Below are 19,779 nucleotides of genomic sequence, written 5' to 3'. Positions count from 1 at the left end.
AGACTCATCAACAGTCCGTACCAGCAACTACTGTCAAGCTCTTTTCTATCTTCCCTTGGCACACCACACGTATCATCAGTTCTGGGTCACCGTCATCTTATTGGACAGGAGAGATGATCCTGATGCTAGTAGTCATCCTACTAGACATGTCACTTCTTCCAGACAGTACAAGATGCCCTTTGAGCCACATGTCACGTTTCTCATGCAGAAAACAATTTTTGTAACATGCTTCACTCACAGTACAGTACAGTACTCATTCTTAGAGCCCCTTAGATCAGCTTCAGTTCTGACATGAGTCTGGATCATCTCTGCAGAGCTCTAAAATTTCCCCAGTATGCACCCTTGGATTCAGTTAAATCAGTAGTTTGAATGATGATAACATGATGCAATGATGGTCATTGCCTAATTGTCTGCATAATGGGCCGTTCTCTCCCCTGTCTTGATGGGTGTCAGGAGGGATGATGTAAGGGGGATTTTATGGGGTATGGTGAAATGGGTGTATATGATGCCCTTGCCGTCTCTAATATCTTGCAAAGGCTTTGACCTAATATTAGTTTGTGTGTTCATGTGTGTTCCAGAGGCCAGTAAACTGGTGATGTCATATGTGGCAGCAGTGTGTGGGAAGGGCCAGGAGGTGAATAAGGTCAAGGAGCAGCTGCTGCAGTCCAATCCCGTGCTGGAGGGTGAGTGAAGTGCCTTGCACATTCAAACGACATCCCTATTCTGGTTGGCTGGAGGTTCACATTTGGAGATTGAATCTATGTTAACAGGTTGTCAGAGTTCAAACATCCGAGAAAAGCTGATTCTTCTGCCTAAATTTGGAAAGCGCAGTGTATAGTTGCATCCCAGCAGCCTAACACTTTACCCACTGTGTACTTGTTAATTGTTGAATGGAGTTTTGCGATAATCGGTGGTATTTTCACTTGGATTTGAAAGATGTATTGAACAAATACACTATGTCACTACAAAAAACATAGCTCTAGGAATTGACACATAAATATGCAAATTACACTGTTAGGTAACTGATCAGCAAGAAAAGAAAAGCAGGGATCCTGTGAAAATTATATAACACTGTGTACTTGCTTAGACTAACCCCCTGTACACACACATAATGTCTTATTCCCACAGCTTAGTGCTGGCATAGGAACAGCTGTATTTTAATTGGGGGCAATGAACAGGAAATGCCCATGAATGATGAAGCTGTATGCCTGGGTTGAGTCGCTGCAGAACCCTGCACATCTGCAAGGGTTTAGCTCTTGTCGATCTAATTGCCCTAATGTTAAAAAGGAGGGTAAGGGCAGCACAGTTGTCCTGTTACGCGCAATATATCCATGTCACACTTTCTCTTGGCTTCACATTCATTCAGAATATTAAATTGTTTGTCACCCTATATTTCCTTTCATTGCCTGCTTTGATTCCTCCTTTTTTGCTTTTCCTCTTTATCTTTCTCTGGCTTTCTTATTCTCCATCTTCCTTCCTCTCAAGCTGCCAGTGTACCAGACTAGCAGCCCACACATTCACACTCACAATAGACTTAAACACATATTAGTCAGCTGTTATCAGCAATTAAGCAGTTATGCTAATAGTGCTGTGATGCATGACATATTAATAGAATATTAATGTAGAAATGTAGAGCAAATGGAAGGTGCCCTTGATTGGAAAATACCGTTTTCAAAGGTTCGCTTATGCACATAACACAAGGCCCAGTGTACCTTTGCACGTGTGTTTATGATGCATTTAACACACACAACAATTAATACTTCATAACACCGCATTCGAGCACTGGATTGGTTATTTATAAGCATATTGACATACTAAAGCACTTTGACTTCAATGTGGCATGAAAGTGAGGTTCAGGCATCCCTAAGCCTGGAAAGCCCTGGTGCTTTGCTTAATCCATACAGAATTATGGGGTTTCATCAGTACAAATGGCTTTGACATCCACCCCCAGAGATGATTGGCAGCTGGTTGGTGAGGATCACTAATGAAGTTTGGAATATTTGCAAACAGACTTAGATCTGTCTGTTATGTGCTGATTATAAATTTATAGTAGGTTTATGGATTATCTTAAATTGTGCATTGTTTGCAGTGTTTTCTTTGTGTCTCCTCCTTTTCAGCTTTTGGAAATGCCAAAACAGTGAGGAATGACAACTCTTCCAGATTTGTAAGTACTCTCTCTCCAGAACTGGACCTAGTGCAGATGGATGAGATTATACTTCTCTAAGAGCCTATGCAACTGAGTATCAAGCATATCCTTACTTTTCTGTCATCTTCTGTATTTATGTTTTTAACTTGCACAGGGCACAACAGCCTTTGTAACTGCTTGACGTCTTAAGTAAAGGCCTGAAAGTGTTTATTCATATAAACTGGTTTGAAACTTGAAATCTTAAGGCTGATGTTTCCTGTTGATGCACGCCCTTGGTAACTGATACACGTTAGTGCATGTTTCATGACAACGTTGTGATGTTATAACAGAATAAATACAAAAAAATATCATGTCAGTAGCAACTCTCATCAGACAGGATTTTGTCATGTGTCCTTTCTGCTTTTGTGTCAATATTATGTGAAGACAGAGAGTAGCCAGCCCAGGCACTGCACACCTAATATATTGCTCTCACATAATGTAACTGTTCTTTCTATGGACTTTGTATACAGCGTACATAGCAAAAGACTTTTTTTTTCCCCCTTTTTTATAGTTACACTATAATTAAAATTAATGAATCCAGCCAATACTAGCTGACAGGCTAGCTGCCAACATATTTCTTCTCTCCCAGTTTTAGATTTCTGACTATATTCAATCATCCATTTACACTGTTACATCTACTGCATGCCAGTGCTTGGACATGCATTTGTAGCAGGGAGTATTATAAAGGATTAAGCCCGTGATCTGTTTATATTTAGGTTACCTTGGCATAAACCCCTACACAAGGATCTCAGGACTCCTCACTAGAAACCAATTCATCAAAGCTCCATCAGTGTATCAGAAAACTATGAATCAAACTGTCACCTCATTTTGCTGAGTGCAACAGGCATATTAGGCACATTGAGTATTAGGCATACTCACCAGTAGTGCTTGGTCTGAGGGCCTGTTTGCTATTAATACATCTGAGGAGGATGGAAAAAAAATCAAACACACTTGACTTTCTGTTTACAAGTTTCAGAGAGAACAGAATGGGTTTGTGCAGAGATCCTTGTTGTGAACTGACCTGAACTAATGGTCTTCATTTTTTTGTTTTGTTTGCATTTTCAAAGCAAAGGCAGTGGCAACCAATGACTGTATATATTGGAGTTATATCCAGTGTATGTTCAGTTCTATCTACTGTGCTCTGATCCATAGGGGAAGTACATGGACATTGAGTTTGACTTCAAAGGAGATCCCCTGGGTGGAGTCATCAGCAACTGTGAGTAATGCTGAAATAAAAATGCCCCTACATTTAAATGTTGACAGTGTGCAGGCTGGTGGCACACACAGCATTTCCTGCCTAATCTCTCTCTTATTATTCAAGTTCAAGTTGTTCCTTCTGACATGTCCTTCATCAGTGTGATAGTGATTGTTTTGCTTTCTCCTAGCAACACAGGTGTCAAGGTGTCTGAGAGAAAACAAAAGATGATTGTCTTTGTTTTACAGAAATTCTTTCTAAAAACTTGAATAATAATACATTATTGGTATGTACAGATGTGTTTGCACCCCCCTCTGTGACTTTTTTTGTCAATTACCTGCTCTTTTGCTTTGTTAAAGTGCAAGGGGCTTAATAAATGTTAAATTCAGACAAAGTCTTATCAGGATCAGGCTCTGGTTGAATTAGTAGTGAAGTGAATTTGTACCTTACAATGACAAACGGCACATCTGTCCAGCATACAACATGTCTATCTTTAGACCTGTTGATTCAGATAAGGAAGTGCACCCCACACAAATCCCCAAAAATACCCTTTAACAAAGGGAAATAGGATAGAAACCTTAGGGAGAGCAATAGAAGAAGGATTCCTGCTGCAGCAGGTCATAGTGGGACTGCAGTAGCTCAGTTTTCTTTTTCTGCTGTTTAAGAGGCTTTTCAGACTGTCAAATTGTACAGGTGTGTTTTATGAAAGCTGTAAAAATCATAAAATAAAAATTTTGCTTGATTGAAACTCATGCAATTCTCAGACTAAAAAAACACACTTCCACCTCTCCAGCTTTCTCTTCTCAGAGCTTCTCTTTGTTTTGGTGTGATCTCGCCTCACTCATATTATTTGGTCTGCACTGGCTTCCCCACCAGAGGTCACAGAAACAAAGAGAGGAGCTGATGGCTGAGACACAAATGAACCTCTGTGTTGGCCTGTGTTAGTCCAGCACAAGGGGTTGTCTGTAAAGACCAGCCACTGACATGTGACTGCTTCAGACAGAGTTGGCTGATTGGCTAGACAGATGAGGATGTGCTTGCAAGACAGGCCAGGTTGGCTGTCTCTTTGCTACTCAGTTCATTATTTTCTCCTAGATATGTATTTCTGGAGCCTCCAGTGGCTTCCTACAACTGATGTTGTGTTTAAAGAATGGTGTCATAAATGATATATGTAGATAGAAATATAATCAAATATGTTTAAAACATGAAAAAAACCTATTCTCATAAAAGGAGTACCTCCTCAGTGGTATTATATCCAGTCTGTATTGCTGCTGCCAGTCACTCAGTCATGGGTGTTGTATTATTGATGTGCTGCCTCTTATAGAGCCACTTCTGTGATTCATGGCCAGTGCATGTCGCAGGTTCCCATTCGACCCGATCCACTGCCACCCAGGTTCCTGACCATGGGCTCTCTAGTTAGGTGCTTGAAGTGTTTTCATAGATTCTGTGCAGAGTGAGTCAGAAGCCTGAAGATTGACAAGGCCAGGGCCAGTTCTCTTTTTGTGGCTGTAAATCATTATAGCCACAAAATTGAATTTTATGTGGACATTTGTTCCTAAAATGTTCACTTCACTGTAGTGTAATTTAATTTTTAAGGTCTCCAAAAAAAGATGCTTTGTAGCCAGACAAATAGGATGCTTATTATCAAACCAGAGTGGCAGTGAAGAAGATCTCAAGTGGCCTCAGATGCTGCTCAGTGTTGTAGTTGGTCTTTAATTAAATCATAGTCAACTTAATGTGGTGAGCAGATGATGGTTCCCCTTTTGATCAAGTACTGTTTCATTTGGTTGGGAGCTGACGTTTGATATCCTTGCGTGGTTTCTTCTCAGTGCACTTCATGTGGTGTTTATAGACATAACATTGTCACCTTGATTGCTCAAATACATAATTGAACTAAGAACTTGTTTGACCTCCACAAGCTGGGTATTTTTAATACTGAAAGGACAGCCCCATATTTACTACTCAAGGGCATCTCTGTGAGTCACTGCAGAAAGAGTTCCTGTGAAGACTTGTTAGTCATGATTGTGCTATTGTTTCCATTTGTTGTCCTTTGCTCTTCTAGATCTGCTGGAGAAGTCACGTGTGGTAAAACAGCCAAGAGGAGAGAGGAACTTCCACATCTTTTATCAGCTCTTGTCTGGAGCATCCGACGACACACTCAGTAAGTTGTTTTGGAATAGCATGCACAGGGAGGGACACACTGCAGCTGAAGATTAAAGAGCTCATGGATTTGGGAGAAATGGCAGTTTGAGTTTGGAGTCACCAGGATGCCATTCCTCATGATCAAATCCTGTACAAAACATTTTCCAGCAGGACTGCAGCTGCATGAACACATGGGTGATGCATTAATGGCCCAATGTTCCTGCCTAACAAACACTACAGAGAACAAAGACCCATCATGAAACCTGTTCCCTCTATTTGCTTTTTCTGTGGACAGAGGGCATTGTTTAATGTCCTGAACACAGGAGAACAATATAATGGCCATTGACTCCTGAGCACACACATCAGAGGGGCTTGAGTCAGTAGTAGTTAATGCAGCCACTAATGAAATTTGACACATACACCCACGAGAGGAATAGATTTCTTTGCTACTAGGTGGGGGGAGGGGGGTTAAGAGGGGCATTTGATCTACCAGAATAATGTTCATAGTATTAGCTCAGCGTGTGCGTGCATATGTCGCGTGTCGGTGTGTTTGGAGTGAAAACAGCATGTTAGGTTGGACATATTAATTTAACCTTGAAGTGTATTTTTAAAAAAGATTTTAAACCTCCCAGCTGTGAGTTTGTTGTTGTGTAACTTGCATTTAAGGTAATTAAGGCTTTATTTTGTCTGTAGCCAACCATCTTTAAACAGATGAATTTTAAATACCTACATTGTTTGTGTGTCACAGAGAAGCTAAAGCTGCACCGGGACTTCAGCAAGTACAACTACCTGAGCCTAGACTCAGCTGTGGTCAATGGGCTGGATGACGCGACAAACTTTAGGACAGTCAGAGTGAGTAGTGCACACACATATTTGTCATAATGATATTAAACTTCACCCTAGACATAAACCCAGATGAGCTTTCAAGAATAACCACAAATATATTTGGGAGTGGTGAAGTCACTTGTAAAGAAGTTTTGATTACAATTCAGTTTACCGCAAACTGGCTCTGACAAAAACCAGCTGAACAAGAACACACTCTCATCACAAGCAGTGCCACACTCCAGCAGCGATCAGCGCTGACTTTCCTTTGTTGCATCATGCTAAATTAATCTAAATCCTGTACAGAGGGTAGAGGAGGTCTGATCTGTCCTTATCTCATGGACATTACAAACTACCATAGTGTACATTATGAAAGTCAGTCCCCTCAGGTTATGAAAGGGCTCCACACCAGACTCCCTCCCACCTGTTGCACAACCAGGTGAACTTTGATCTCATCCTGAAATTGAAAGCAATCTAAAACCAGATCTACTACTTTTGTATTGATTAAACAGGGGAAGTTTTATATAAACCATTCAACATTTGTAAACAACACTGGTCCTGCTTGTAAGAGAGGAGTAGCAGCAGTGGAAAACCACAAGAGAAAAGGAAACTACTTTCTTTTTTCTTTGGGACGTTTGTGAATGTACATGCAGGATCTTGTCTGCATGTGTAATCCCTACTACCTTTGTCATTTCTGATAGTGACATACAGGATGTTGTGAAAGGAATTATTGAACTCCAGTATTAGCCTTTGCAGCCATACTCTACTGCAGTAGTTTCCTTTTATTTCACATCCTGCTTCTGATCTCCCCCACACTGAGTTTTCACAGTATTCCTTACACAGCTGCAGGTCACCACCGGAAGCACAAGAGGACATTCCCACCAAAAACAATGAACCCCTGTATATAGCCTTCTCAGTTGAAATAAAAATTGTTACTTAAGCACTGTGCTAATTTTAATTTCAACAAATATGAAAATACTAACACAACAAAACCTAAACAGTAAGGGGCCAATTGTGAAGGTTGCACTCAAATTTTTGCTGTTTTTTTTTTTTTTTTTTTTTTTTTTTTTTTCTGTTCCATTGGGCACAAATAAAATTTGGTATACTTTGGTATATAAAATAAGGTGGAGTCTGAGCTTGAAGAAGACAATTATGTTGAACACATATAAACGCATTCATCAAACTCATTATCTGTTGACACTAGTTACAGTGCTGACAGGCTGGAACCATCGTATTTCAGTCTAACTACTGTGTTGCACGGTCTTGGATACTCAGTTTACATTTATGGCTTAGTTCCCCTTTGTAATGTCTCTCCAAGGTTCAACGAAGCCAGTTGCTTAGTGAGTTTTTCACTTTTGCCTTCCCAGAATGCCATGCAGATCGTGGGCTTCATGGAGGACGAGGTGCAGTCAGTCCTGGAGCTGGTGGCTGCTGTGCTGAAGCTCGGCAACATCGAGTTCAAGCCTGAGTCACGCTGTAATGGGACTGACGAAAGCCGCATCAAAGACAAAAACGGTGGGTTTGACAAACGGGAAGCCAAGTCTGTCCTACGTGAGAATCTCTGATCCTTTTCCAAATGATTTACACCCTCTTCGTGGCATGATGTAGCCACCTGTGGTGAACAACAGACATGTCATTGTGTTAATCTGTTCTACTAAGATAATTTATTTTAAATATTTTTACATATACACCTCTTGTGCCACCAGTCAGTCAGATGTTGAGTCACTGTCCCCTATTGGCTGCTTTACTCTTGCCTGCCTTCCTCCTCACTTAATATTTGCATTTCATGAATTGTGGGACACGCTGTTCTCTTCAGGCAAATGTTCCAACTACATGTTTCTCTCCAGGACAGTGGCATAAACCATCATTTGCCAAGATGTGTTTTTGTTTTATGTTTTTGTTTATGTTTTTCTCAATTGCTATGCTTGCTGTTGTATGGTAACGTTAATGTTCCTATACTGATGAAAGTTGCTATTATTTGGAATTTTTACATGTTCTTTGTCCAACTTACAGATTTGAAGGAGATGTGTGAGCTGCTGGGGATTGAACAGTCAGTGCTGGAGAGGGCGTTCAGCTACCGTACAGTCGAGGCTAAGATGGAGAAAGTCTCCACTACCCTGAATGTGGCCCAGGTCAGGGGGAGTGTTACAAACCTGCCTTGCACCAGTTACACCTCTACAATTCTGCCCTGCTTTTATCCACATGAACACAGACACACTCACTGCAAAATATTTGATTCACCAGTTGCACACACTCATCCATGTCAGTGCTACATAAAAACCTCTCCATTATAGATGAGCAGCATTCCTCCTGGATATTCAAATGTAGGTCATATTTTGGAGGTTAGGGAGTTCACTCAGGCTGTATATATAACGTGGGCTCCCTGAACCATTTCCTCTTCGGCTTTTGGTCACAGAGAATTAACCAGGCCTCAGAATAATGTTACCAATCCTGGGTTGCCTGTGTTGGTGTATAATCTTTACTGTATGTGCACAGTTTTTATTGGTTCCCTGAGTGTGCCTGCGGAGGCTCTTTTCATTTTCTAAAATATTCTGAATGACTCAAATGATACTTTTTAGGCATGTCACACAGGTCCTTTAAGATACTGTCTATGGATAAATGTGTTTTCTTTTAAAATGAATTCATTTCTTCATCTATATTGTCTTTTTTTTTTTTTTTTTTTACAGGCTTACTATGCCAGAGATGCCCTTGCCAAAAATCTCTACAGTCGTTTATTTACCTGGCTAGTTACCAGGATCAATGAAAGCATCAAAGTAAGTAATGTCCAGAATATAGTCCACTGTATTTCAGTTGTTTTAATTAGTTATTCTGTGTAGTTTTCCTGGCAGTGAAATATGATGCAATATTGTCTCCCCTCAGGCACAAACTAAAACCCGTCACAAGGTCATGGGTGTGCTGGACATCTATGGCTTTGAGATATTTGAGGTAAGATTAATGGCAGATCAAATTTGTGCTTTTTATTCTGATAAGCAATAAGAATCTGATCACCCAAACATTTTATTGCATTTAAAAGGAATTGGCCCCGGGTTGTTTGCGTGCATGTTTTGCCAGCCATGAGGGCCTTATCAGTCAGAATTGAAGGCTGATAAAAACCACATTCAGATTAGTTATGCTTTACTTCTGCCAGCAGTGAAATAATTTTTTGGGGTAAGATGATTTCCCAACTAATATCAGCATTTTACTTTTAAAGAACAGCCAAAACGTCAATGCACTGTTGAGTACACAGGAAACACACATCACATACATGTTATGGACACATAGATATTACACAGTAAACAGCATGTCAGATGTGCAACATGTTAAGTATGTCCTTGCAAACACATTGTTGCATGAAATGTTCATTGCCATGTTGCTCAATGCCGTCAGATCCCCTACCATCCCCTGCCCACCTGCATACGTTCATGTCTTTTTCATATCCCTGCTTGTTTGCCCCACTCACTCTCCAGTCCTTCCTCTCCTCTGACTGTTGTGTTGTGTCTTGGGTCACCAGGACGGAGTAAGTAACACCTGCACCGGCCTGTTTGCTGTGCCAGTGTGCATGCTGTAATTTCAGCTCCTCTAGACTTAATTCACCTCCTCTTTAAAGACTATTCAGGGCTGTTGGTGTGCAGCAAAGCCACATGGCTGAAACAATGCTAAAGAATCCTGCCTGTCCTTTACCGCAAAGGACCATGAGAATGGTAGCAACCTTTTTGTGTAACTCTTATGTGGTAGCACATTAGCACACAGTAGCACATTACCACAACACTGAACAGTTTCAAATTGTGGTAATAATTTGGATGTTTTAAAGCATGAATGTCATTTTAAAACAAATTCTATACAGGGTATGAGAACTTCTTTATCTTGAATTTCTGCTCTAACAGGCATGAAGGATTTAGCAAAGAAAAGTAGAAATGACATTTATAATACATTTGGTAAATAATCAACTCTTGCTGTATGTAGTTTTCACCTAAAAATGTAACTTACAGCACATTAGGCAAGGACTTTCCCCTGCCTTGAGGAAAGTGAAGCAGCACTTTTGAGAAATGAGCCAAATGACTTCAAACATAATTTTAAGATGGTTTCTACCTTGAGCTGCGCATAAAACATCAGTTTCAGCTGAAATATTTCAGTGTTACAGTACAAGCCTGTCATATTTCAGCCTGGTGTCTGCTGCCACTTGGGTATGACCATGCTACTGTGTGTGTGCGTGTGTGTGTCGTTACTGAGGGTGAAGACGCCCTTTTGGTTTCTCAGTATAAGGAAACATTAATAACTGATCTCCGTGCTGTTATTTTCTTATTTCCTGGTCACTGAGAAACCTTGCTGCGTCCTTCACTCTGACCTCTAAAACTAAACACATTGCTCTAACCACTGCTGTGTTTCTAGAAAATAAACACTAACCTGACCCAGCATATAATACAGCCATCTGCCAAGAAGCATGACTCACCACGGTCATAATTGACAGTAATAATAATTAAAAGTTGCAGAGACAAATAAAATGGCTGAAGCTTTTAAAAGGTTAACTCTCCATCAATGTTTAATGAAGTCTATGACAATTTACAGGAACCTTTTTTTCTGATAACAGTTTATTACGATAACTGTATGATTTACTGGTATCAGTTGTTCACTGCTCAGATGGAATAAATGTTTGTTCAGTTGTCAAAGCGATGAGGTAGCAAATCATGGAGCAGAAGGGAGAGTGCTGCACATTATAGTTTATTCAAGCTTATTATTGCTGGTATTATTATCAGATGTAGTGCCATTTTTAAAAATGCCTATCTCCCACATCTAAAAAATAAACATATGAAGAGGCGGAAATAGATCAAGAACTTATGATAGTCTTTTACTTTTAAGGGGAGGTAACATCAGACAAGTTGTCAGACAAATGCACGGCCAGTTTAAATAGGAAGAACTGAGAACCTGAGTTTGTAGGTTTTGAAAAGGTCACTCTTCATTCCTGCTTCAAATCTGGTGCTAAATTCTGGAAACATTCTTTTCTAAAGCAAAAGCTGTCCTTGTTAAGTACACATTTGTACAACCGTCCTTTTTAATAAACACTGCAGGAGTATAATTGAAAAGGCAAAGGTTAGAGATAAGGGGACCTTGCTCCTCAATGAGAGGAGAAAATTGACAGGCTGAAGGAGAATGATATATATATGGTGTACTGGGAATGTACTGCCTACATCTGTCACATAAAGGTATTGCAAAAAGCAAGGGCAGTATTTATGATGGCTTTCCTTATCTCAGTGGTTCATGAAGTTGAGTGGAAACTGACACTAGACATTAAAGAAGTTCAGGAATTTTTTTTATATATGGAAAAAAATTCAGTGACCTAGAATGACAGTGTGTACACTGTGTGAGCTGGAGCTAATTTTTCACCTGTTGCTGCTCCCGCAGGACAATAGCTTTGAGCAGTTTATCATCAACTACTGCAACGAGAAGCTGCAGCAGATCTTCATCGAGCTGACACTGCGTGAAGAACAGGAGGAATACGTCAGAGAGGTAAGTTGGCAAACACATTCTCTCTCTCACACACACACATACACACATAAACAAATGTGGACACTTGGATAAACGGCCAATCAAGCAGTGTTTCACCTGCAGCTGTACATCTACATTGTCCAACATGTCATCTTGGTCATGTCACTCATTTGTACACTTTTGGCTAAGTTGCCATTCTTGCCCATGATCCAAACACATTCCTTCTTCATGTATGTCTGTTTTTTAGGCTCTCTTGTCCATCATACACGTAGTTCATTCACTCCCGCTCTCCCCCCGGTGGACTTTCCGGGATGGCAGTAATCTCTCACTTCAGCAAGTGTAAACACATTGCGGGCCTTTAAGTTCTGTTTGTTTTCAAAGCTCTATGTATGTGAGTCTTGTAGTGGTGACCCCCATACCCCTTCCCCAGTAACACCACCACCAATGATATTCCACTCCTGGCCTGTGTCCAGTACACTGCATGGGAAAATACCACAGCACTGGAAAAAGGAGGGAGGCCCACCAATCAGGGATTTGGCCACAATCGGTCAATCAGTTTAAACCCCACCTTCTTTTTTGCATTACTTACATCAACCGATATCTTCCCAACCATTTAGCAGCTGTGAATTAGAGGTTGGCAAAGTGGGGTTTTCAGGGACCAGTGGACTTTTTGAGAGTGTAAGATGCAAAAAAGCTCCTTTTCCTCTTCAGAAGGGCTTCATTCTCTGTCCTTACTCAGGCGATTAAAAGACGATTAGAAGATGGTCACAGGGAGGATAGTGGTACAAACACTGACTGAACAATATTTACACTGAGTTCATCATTTTAAGAACGCCATTAAAGTTCATGATCAGTCAGTGCTTAACTTGTCTAGAATATTTGTTCCCAGAAGGCCCCATATTTTGAGTGTTACAGTCTGTGTGTAGAGAACTGCTTTTAATGTTATAGATCAGAGTGAGACTCACAAGATCCAAAGTGCAGCTCTCTTCACTTCACTTCTTCACATCCTTTGTTTTCTGCTTAGAGGTTTAAAGAATTACCGGTTGTTTTTGTGGACAATATAACATCTCCCTTAGTCTGTTTACCACACCGCCTTGCTAAAAGCCATTTAGGCACCTCTCGGGCATTTTCGACTTCTGCAGCATACTGTTTTACTACAGTGGAATAACTATTGAGTCGTTTGTTTTTTGTTTTTTTTTGCATAATTGCTTCTGCAAAACCTTACTAAATATGTGTCATATGTCACTGGGTTCACTAAAATGTCCTTAGTAGTAAGAACGGAAATATAAAAATGCTCTGCATCTTTCTGCATTTAGGCTAGGTTTCTTAACGTCTGTATATGTATTTGTGCTGGCTGGAAGAGATTACAGCCATTTGCAAGAGATTGAGCTGCTTACTAAGCAACCTTGGCTGTATACGTGGTATAATGATGTTGAAGCATTATAAACTTTAAGATTATCACAACTGTTGTGTCTTTTATACTGGTACTTGACCAGGTGCTGCATGTTGCTGGAGGTTCAAGACTCTTATTTCATCAACCACAGAAAATATTTCTTAGGCTTGCTAAAAGGCAGAAACATCACATTACATTGTTCACCACTATATTTTTTTGTCACAGGGCATCGAGTGGACCAATATTGAGTATTTCAACAATGCTATTATATGCGACCTCATTGAGAATGTAAGTACCACACAAACCAATCCACTCTGAATTCACATCTCAGGTTTGACAGTATTAGAAAACAGCATCAAGCAGGGTTTGAATTTTGCCATTTTACATTTTACATCCTTGAATCTATGCAACCTTTTGTATTTGCCCACCTTGTAATGGCCAGAACCAAAATGGCATCTTGGCCATGTTGGATGAGGAGTGCCTGAGGCCCGGTACAGTCACAGATGAGACCTTCCTGGACAAACTGAACACAGTCTGTGCTGAGCACCAGCACTTCGAAAGTCGCCTCAGCAAGAATTCAAAGTTCCTGAACGACCACAGCCTGCCACACAGTTGCTTCCGCATCCAGCACTATGCTGGCAAGGTACTAGTGTAGAGAACAGAAAAGGAATTCACCATAAAGAGTATTGTACCATTAGAGAGATTTTTAATTGTTTCTTATCTTTATCAAGGTGCTGTACCGTGTCGAGGGATTTGTAGACAAGAACAACGACCTGTTATACCGAGACCTGTCACAGGCCATGTTCAAGGCCAACCATAGCCTCATCAAACAGCTGTTCCCTGAGGGCAACCCAGCCAAAGTCAACCTGAAGAGACCACCCACTGCTGGATTCCAGTTCAGAGCATCAGTGGGCACACTGATGAAGAACCTGCAGACCAAGAACCCAAACTATATTCGGTAAAGCCCCATCATCATATTGTTGTGTTTGCGTGTGACCTTCCCAGTCTAATCTTGAATTCTTTTGCAATACTGGGTCCAAACAAATATTTCTTATGAAAAATGGACCATAGTGGTTCACTTCCTGTAATTTCCACTATCCAGTATAACGGTATAATTACCCAAAATCAAAACCATTATTTTTCATCCTAGTATTGTTATTGATGCCACTTAGGGTTTGAGACCACACTGTGACATAAAAAAGATCTGCTGTTACTGTTCATAATAAGCATAGATAAGTCAAGACAGAAATATGAGCTGTGAATTTTGACTTGTATGCCCCAAATCAAATCTTTACAGCGATATACATCAGTCTTCTCACTTCCCAGGTGTATCAAGCCCAATGACAAGAAGGCGCCCCACATCTTCACCGAGTCTCTGGTCCGCCATCAGGTGCGCTACCTGGGCCTGATGGAGAACGTCCGCGTGAGAAGAGCAGGCTACGCTTTCCGCCAGGCCTACGAGCCCTGTCTGGAACGCTACAAAATGCTCTGCAAACAGACCTGGCCCCACTGGAGAGGGCCTGCCAGGTAATGGCTGTGTTTTATTCTAAAGCTGTGACTAATTACGGAGCAGAGAAGCAACCTTGTCATTGGACAGTTGCCAAAAAAAATCCCTCCAAGGTTTTTGTGAGAAAATCTAAGTGCGGAAACTGAGAAATGCTCCCTGGTGTCTTTAACTAAGGCGCTGAACCCCAGACTGCTCCCAGTGGAGTGACTGTGACCAGTGCTAATGGACTGTTGTTGGGATGGTCACCTCCCAGGTGTGACTGTGTGGTGGTGTGTGAATGTGAAGCAAAGGCTCAGATGACCTTTACCCAACATACCATTATATCTTTAAGCTTATTAAGCATATTACAAATATTATTTATAGGTGGTTCTATGCATTTTATCACAACTATCCTGTTTCACTATCACATGAACCCCTCATAATGTCCTCTCAGAGACAGGAGTCTTGTCAAATACCAGTTGTTCGCAACTAGTCACCCTCTGAACCACAACATGTTGAGACATTTTAACCTTATCTGTCTCCTCTGTTCCATATCAGCTTGACTCACATTTCATCCACTCTGCCGGTAACACATTGATTCCTATCGACTCTTCCACACATTGGTATCTTGTTGCTCAGCTGTCCCTCAGTGCTTTATGTGGTTTTCTTATTTCATTCCTCTGCATACATTTCTTTCTCATTTCTCATTTCATTCATTCTTCTGTCTCCCAAACTCAATGCTGTGCTCTTTTGTTCTCTCTTGTGTCCAAGCCCTCGCGCTTGTTCTTTACAGTTGCACTTACATTACTTATGGCCAGCTGAAGTCGCAAGTGAGCTGTAAATGAACCATCTGACTCTTGTGACCTCCTACAGGGAAGGGGTCGAGGTGCTGATGGCCAACCTGCAGGTCCCAGCAGAAGAGTTCTCCTATGGCCGCTCCAAGATCTTCATCAGGAACCCAAGAACGGTAGAACACACCTATTTATAGAGATATAAAGTAGCCCTATATCCCTCCAATATGTTGTTTTTTTTTTTTTTTTTTCAGCCAGCTCTGACATCTGCTCTGTACTCGAGTAGATCAAGCTGTGTTTGAATGTGATTAAGTTGATTCCAATGTTTTCATCTGTCCTGTTTTCTCACAGTAAGATGTTTGTAAAGCAGGGTGGGCTGCACTTAAAGCCCCCACTTCAGCAATTAGTATGCAACCACCGCACTGCAAACACATGGTTTCACTTAGACTTCCAATCTAACATGGGAAAACAGCCGCTTTACTTAGCGCTTGTAGGCTCTTCAGCTCTTCAGCTCTTCAAGCCTGTCACATTTGAATGGACCAAACAAGAAAACAAAGCCAGGGAATGACATGACCTCAACCTATCTCACTTATGTATCAGCATCTGTGATCACTAAAGCATATACTTGTGTAAAGCAGATTTCAGTTCTGGGTTGTCCATGCAGTGCCTGTTTTTATTTATATATATATATATATATATATATATATATATATATTCTCAAGATATTCTGCCTGATAACAAATTACACTGGCTTGCAGGAGGGCAATAAAATTTTGTACATCCCTGCTGAAAATGATGATAGGTCTTTTTTTTTATTGTCCTGAGCAGTAAAGGGTTACTTTTTTCCACCTGCAGATAAAATGGACTTTGTTTTTGGTATCACTCAATCATTATTAGCTCAGATAAAAGGGCGATTTTTTTTTTTTTCTCTTCTAGAACATTCTTTCATAACCCTCTTCTGTATTGAAGGGGTTAAAAAGATTTTATGCTTGGTATAAGAAAGTTTGATGTTGATACCTGCTAATGCTTAACAACAGACATCAATCATAAGGGCGTTGTCTTGCACAGTTAATTATCATCTCTTCTCCTCTGGCAGCTCTTCTTCTTGGAGGAGAGGAGGAGGCAATGCCTGCAAGACCTGGCCACGCTCATTCAGAAGATATACCGTGGCTGGAAGTGCCGCAGCCATTTCCTGCTGCTGAAAAAGAGTCAAATAGTGGTGGCAGCATGGTACCGTCGATATGCGGTGTGTATTTTTTGAGGGTTTATGCAAAATCCCGCGGAAAGCTAAATAAACATAACCATATTGTTTAAAATATTTTCATGCTCATTTCTTTTCCTCATTGTGTCTCACAGCAACAAAAGAAATACCAGAGGATCAAGAGCGCCACCACTGTGGTGCAGTCCTACACCAGAGGATGGCAGGTGTGCACTGTGTTTAGAATATAATGTAGCAGGGAACAGTGTAGAAATTATGACAGAAACAGTTTTAAAATGTCAGGTTGTTACTTTTTCACTAGGCCCGCAAACTCCTGAGAGAGCTGAAGTATCAGAAGAGATGTGAAGAGGCTGCGACCACGATTGCAGCCTACTGGCATGGCACCCAGGTACTGATGCATTGTAGTGCAGAGGGATATCAGAAGACAGAGGTGTTTACCTTAACGGGGCATCAGCCTGACTTTGATATGCATTTTTATTTGAGACAGCTATTGAAGACTTTCAGTATTTCCTATAACACTTGTTCTTTCGGTGGCTGAAAGCTTTATGGCCCCACAGTATTACAACTATTCCATTCTTAAACTAAGCTGGCCTTAATATTAATTCTGCGGTTTCTCTTTAATCATACTGCTTTTGCTTATCACACACCTGCAACATCTCTTTTTATTACTCCACTCCTCTTTTCACATTCTCAATTCTTCCCCTTCCCACATTGTCAACCTGTCTCACCTAACACCCACCACATCCCACCAGGCTCGGATGGAGCTGAGACGTCTAAAACAAGAAGCACGGAATAAACATGCTGTGACAGTAATTTGGGCATACTGGCAGGGAACCAAGGTATTTCCACCCAGCCGTAGTGTGTCGCTGTCCCAGCTGTCTTGTCATAACTGTTTGCAACATCCCATCCCATCCCATTTACAATGTGAAAACATCTTATAGAGTAGTAGAAGCTTCTGTTCCTTTTGTTGTCGTATGGCCTGATTAACGTCCCTTTTCGTTTGTGCTGTTCTTTGTTTTGTAGCTGTTAGTTTTGCTTCTTTTTTTATTGCTATTTTAATTTTTTTTCGGTCATGGCAATGCAAAAACTAGCTTTTTAGGCATATAAAAAATAAACGTATCTCTGGAAAATAGTCTCAAATAGATCCTTAAACATAGCACACGTGTTTTACATTTATGTATCATTGATCTGGTTTCTAGCCGGTCCAGTGGTTTTTAAAATCAACGCTCCTTTTCTGTAATCAATAATTAGTTCAAACACACCATGCCCACCACACAGATGACTGTGGTATTTACTCCAGCTCATGCAGAGAAGCAGCTTTTTAATATACTGATACGCTGACAGCGAAACACCAGGAAGCTTTTAGAATAAACATGAAATCATGCTAATATGACAGCACATATGTTGATACTTTATAAAGCCTCAGTGGCTGTGGAATGATAACCACTGACAACATTTTGTAGTCTGCATGCACAGCTGAATTATACACCTATTACACTGCATTATCATTTAGTATACTTTATGTTATATTTCAGGGTTTCACAGTCTGCTGATAACTATCAATTCTGAGTCATTACAGATTCCATAAATGATTATTTCGCGTTGTATGTGAACTTTGGTCTTGCAGTCGTAATGGCTTGAAATTGCCCACTGTCCTTATGAAATATGAATGCAATAGTAATGTGGCTCAGTCTAAACCTGACTACATACAGAGTCACAGAACATGAGCACCACTGATTTGTGCTTGCGTGTCTCGCCACTGTCCCATCTCTTGACATCTGTTGTCATCTTTCGTCAGTGTTTCTTTGTAACACTATTTCACACCTACTCAGTGCTTCTCCTGGGACAATTAAGTTTTGAATGTCACTGAAATTAACCTCCTCCACAACTGCCACCGCTTTTCATCAGGCCCGGAGAGAGCTGCGTCAGCTGAAGGAGGCGGCGAGGAATAAGCATGCCGTATCGGTCATTTGGGCTGGCTGGCAGGGCACCAAGGTATTTGGGAAGCGTGTCGACCTGAATTGTCATGGCTCTGTGACTTGTCACCTCCATCGATCCACCCCCCCCTCTCCAAAACAACCCTCAACATATACACCAGTCCGCTTAACCCATTCTGAATATTGTGTTGGTCTTTTTTTTTTTTTTTTTGTGTGTGTGCTGTGAGACAGCACCACACAGTCTCAATTCTACTTCTACTTCACATCTACTGGATGCTGAGATCAATGTGGATGTTAATTCCACAACTCTATTTGCTAGGTTGTCATTTTTAATTTCGAATTTTGTAAGTACTAGTTAAGGACTCATCAATACATGGACATTTTCATCCATGGCCTCTACAAATGCATTCATCTGTAACACACAATATATTTTGGGTTTTTTAGCTTCTTCCTCCAAGGTCAATGCCTAATTGCTTCCATGCTCCTCCCGCATGATTTCTTCCTTTTGCATGTCTACTCTTTGCAGCAAAGCATTGTTTGTCTGGAACTGCTGCTTTGAGGTGACCTCTGCTGCCCGAGCTGTGACTTTTGCTGAAAGTTCCACTAAAAAGCATGACTTTTATTTTCCTTACAGTTTGCCTGTTGAAAGCCTATATGACCCACAGTGCCATATTTGTTTCTGGAAGCTGGAGGAGTAGAGCTGTATTTTTGACTCGATGGTCACACGGGGCTCGTGTGCAGTGTGTATCTGTGTGAATTTGATTTTTGCTGGCCTCAGGCAAAAGTGTCTTTCTCTTCTTCTTCTCATCTTCTCTTGCTTCGTTTGTTCCCGCTCTCTGCCTCTTCCCGTCCACCCCTTGAACAGGCTCGCAGGGAGCTGAGGAGACTGAAGGAAGAGGCCAGGCGTAAGCATGCTGTCGCTGTGATTTGGGCCTACTGGCAGGGACTCAAGGTACCTTCCAGCCCCACGGCGAAGCCCATCACCATGTCTGCCACCTTTTCATCACCCCGACCCTCCTCCTACTCCTCCTTTTCTCCTCAACCACCTTTGCACTGTCTTCAGGAAGTCCAGTCTGTCTGATGTTGTGACCTGAAATCTTTCTATTCTATTATCCATGCATAAAT

The 19,779-nt window shown here is 41.1% G+C and overlaps 1 protein-coding gene across 8 annotated transcripts in view; it reads left to right on the top strand.

Annotated features, from left to right (window-relative positions):
- Positions 1-19,779, top strand: part of myo1b (myosin IB) — a 58,198-nt gene that overhangs the window by 32,613 nt on the left and 5,806 nt on the right. Inside the window, exons 5-25 of one of the 8 annotated variants that reach the window (XM_026295327.1) lie at positions 579-683; positions 2,118-2,164; positions 3,338-3,401; positions 5,443-5,541; positions 6,271-6,374; positions 7,712-7,859; positions 8,358-8,476; positions 9,032-9,118; positions 9,225-9,290; positions 11,745-11,849; positions 13,447-13,509; positions 13,664-13,864; positions 13,953-14,179; positions 14,548-14,748; positions 15,581-15,674; positions 16,595-16,744; positions 16,855-16,923; positions 17,019-17,105; positions 17,470-17,556; positions 18,626-18,712; positions 19,520-19,606. In XM_026295327.1, coding sequence (XP_026151112.1) covers positions 579-683; positions 2,118-2,164; positions 3,338-3,401; positions 5,443-5,541; positions 6,271-6,374; positions 7,712-7,859; positions 8,358-8,476; positions 9,032-9,118; positions 9,225-9,290; positions 11,745-11,849; positions 13,447-13,509; positions 13,664-13,864; positions 13,953-14,179; positions 14,548-14,748; positions 15,581-15,674; positions 16,595-16,744; positions 16,855-16,923; positions 17,019-17,105; positions 17,470-17,556; positions 18,626-18,712; positions 19,520-19,606 — 2,297 coding nt within the window. The remainder of the gene's footprint in view (positions 1-578; positions 684-2,117; positions 2,165-3,337; positions 3,402-5,442; positions 5,542-6,270; positions 6,375-7,711; positions 7,860-8,357; positions 8,477-9,031; positions 9,119-9,224; positions 9,291-11,744; positions 11,850-13,446; positions 13,510-13,663; positions 13,865-13,952; positions 14,180-14,547; positions 14,749-15,580; positions 15,675-16,594; positions 16,745-16,854; positions 16,924-17,018; positions 17,106-17,469; positions 17,557-18,625; positions 18,713-19,519; positions 19,607-19,779) is intronic. The other 7 variants (XM_026295328.1, XM_026295329.1, XM_026295331.1 and 4 more) reach the window with 7 other exon arrangements.

Source organism: Mastacembelus armatus, chromosome 21, assembly GCF_900324485.2.
Source record: "Mastacembelus armatus chromosome 21, fMasArm1.2, whole genome shotgun sequence".
NCBI classification, from domain to species: domain Eukaryota; kingdom Metazoa; phylum Chordata; class Actinopteri; order Synbranchiformes; family Mastacembelidae; genus Mastacembelus; species Mastacembelus armatus.
This window is presented reverse-complemented; position numbering and strand designations above follow the sequence as displayed.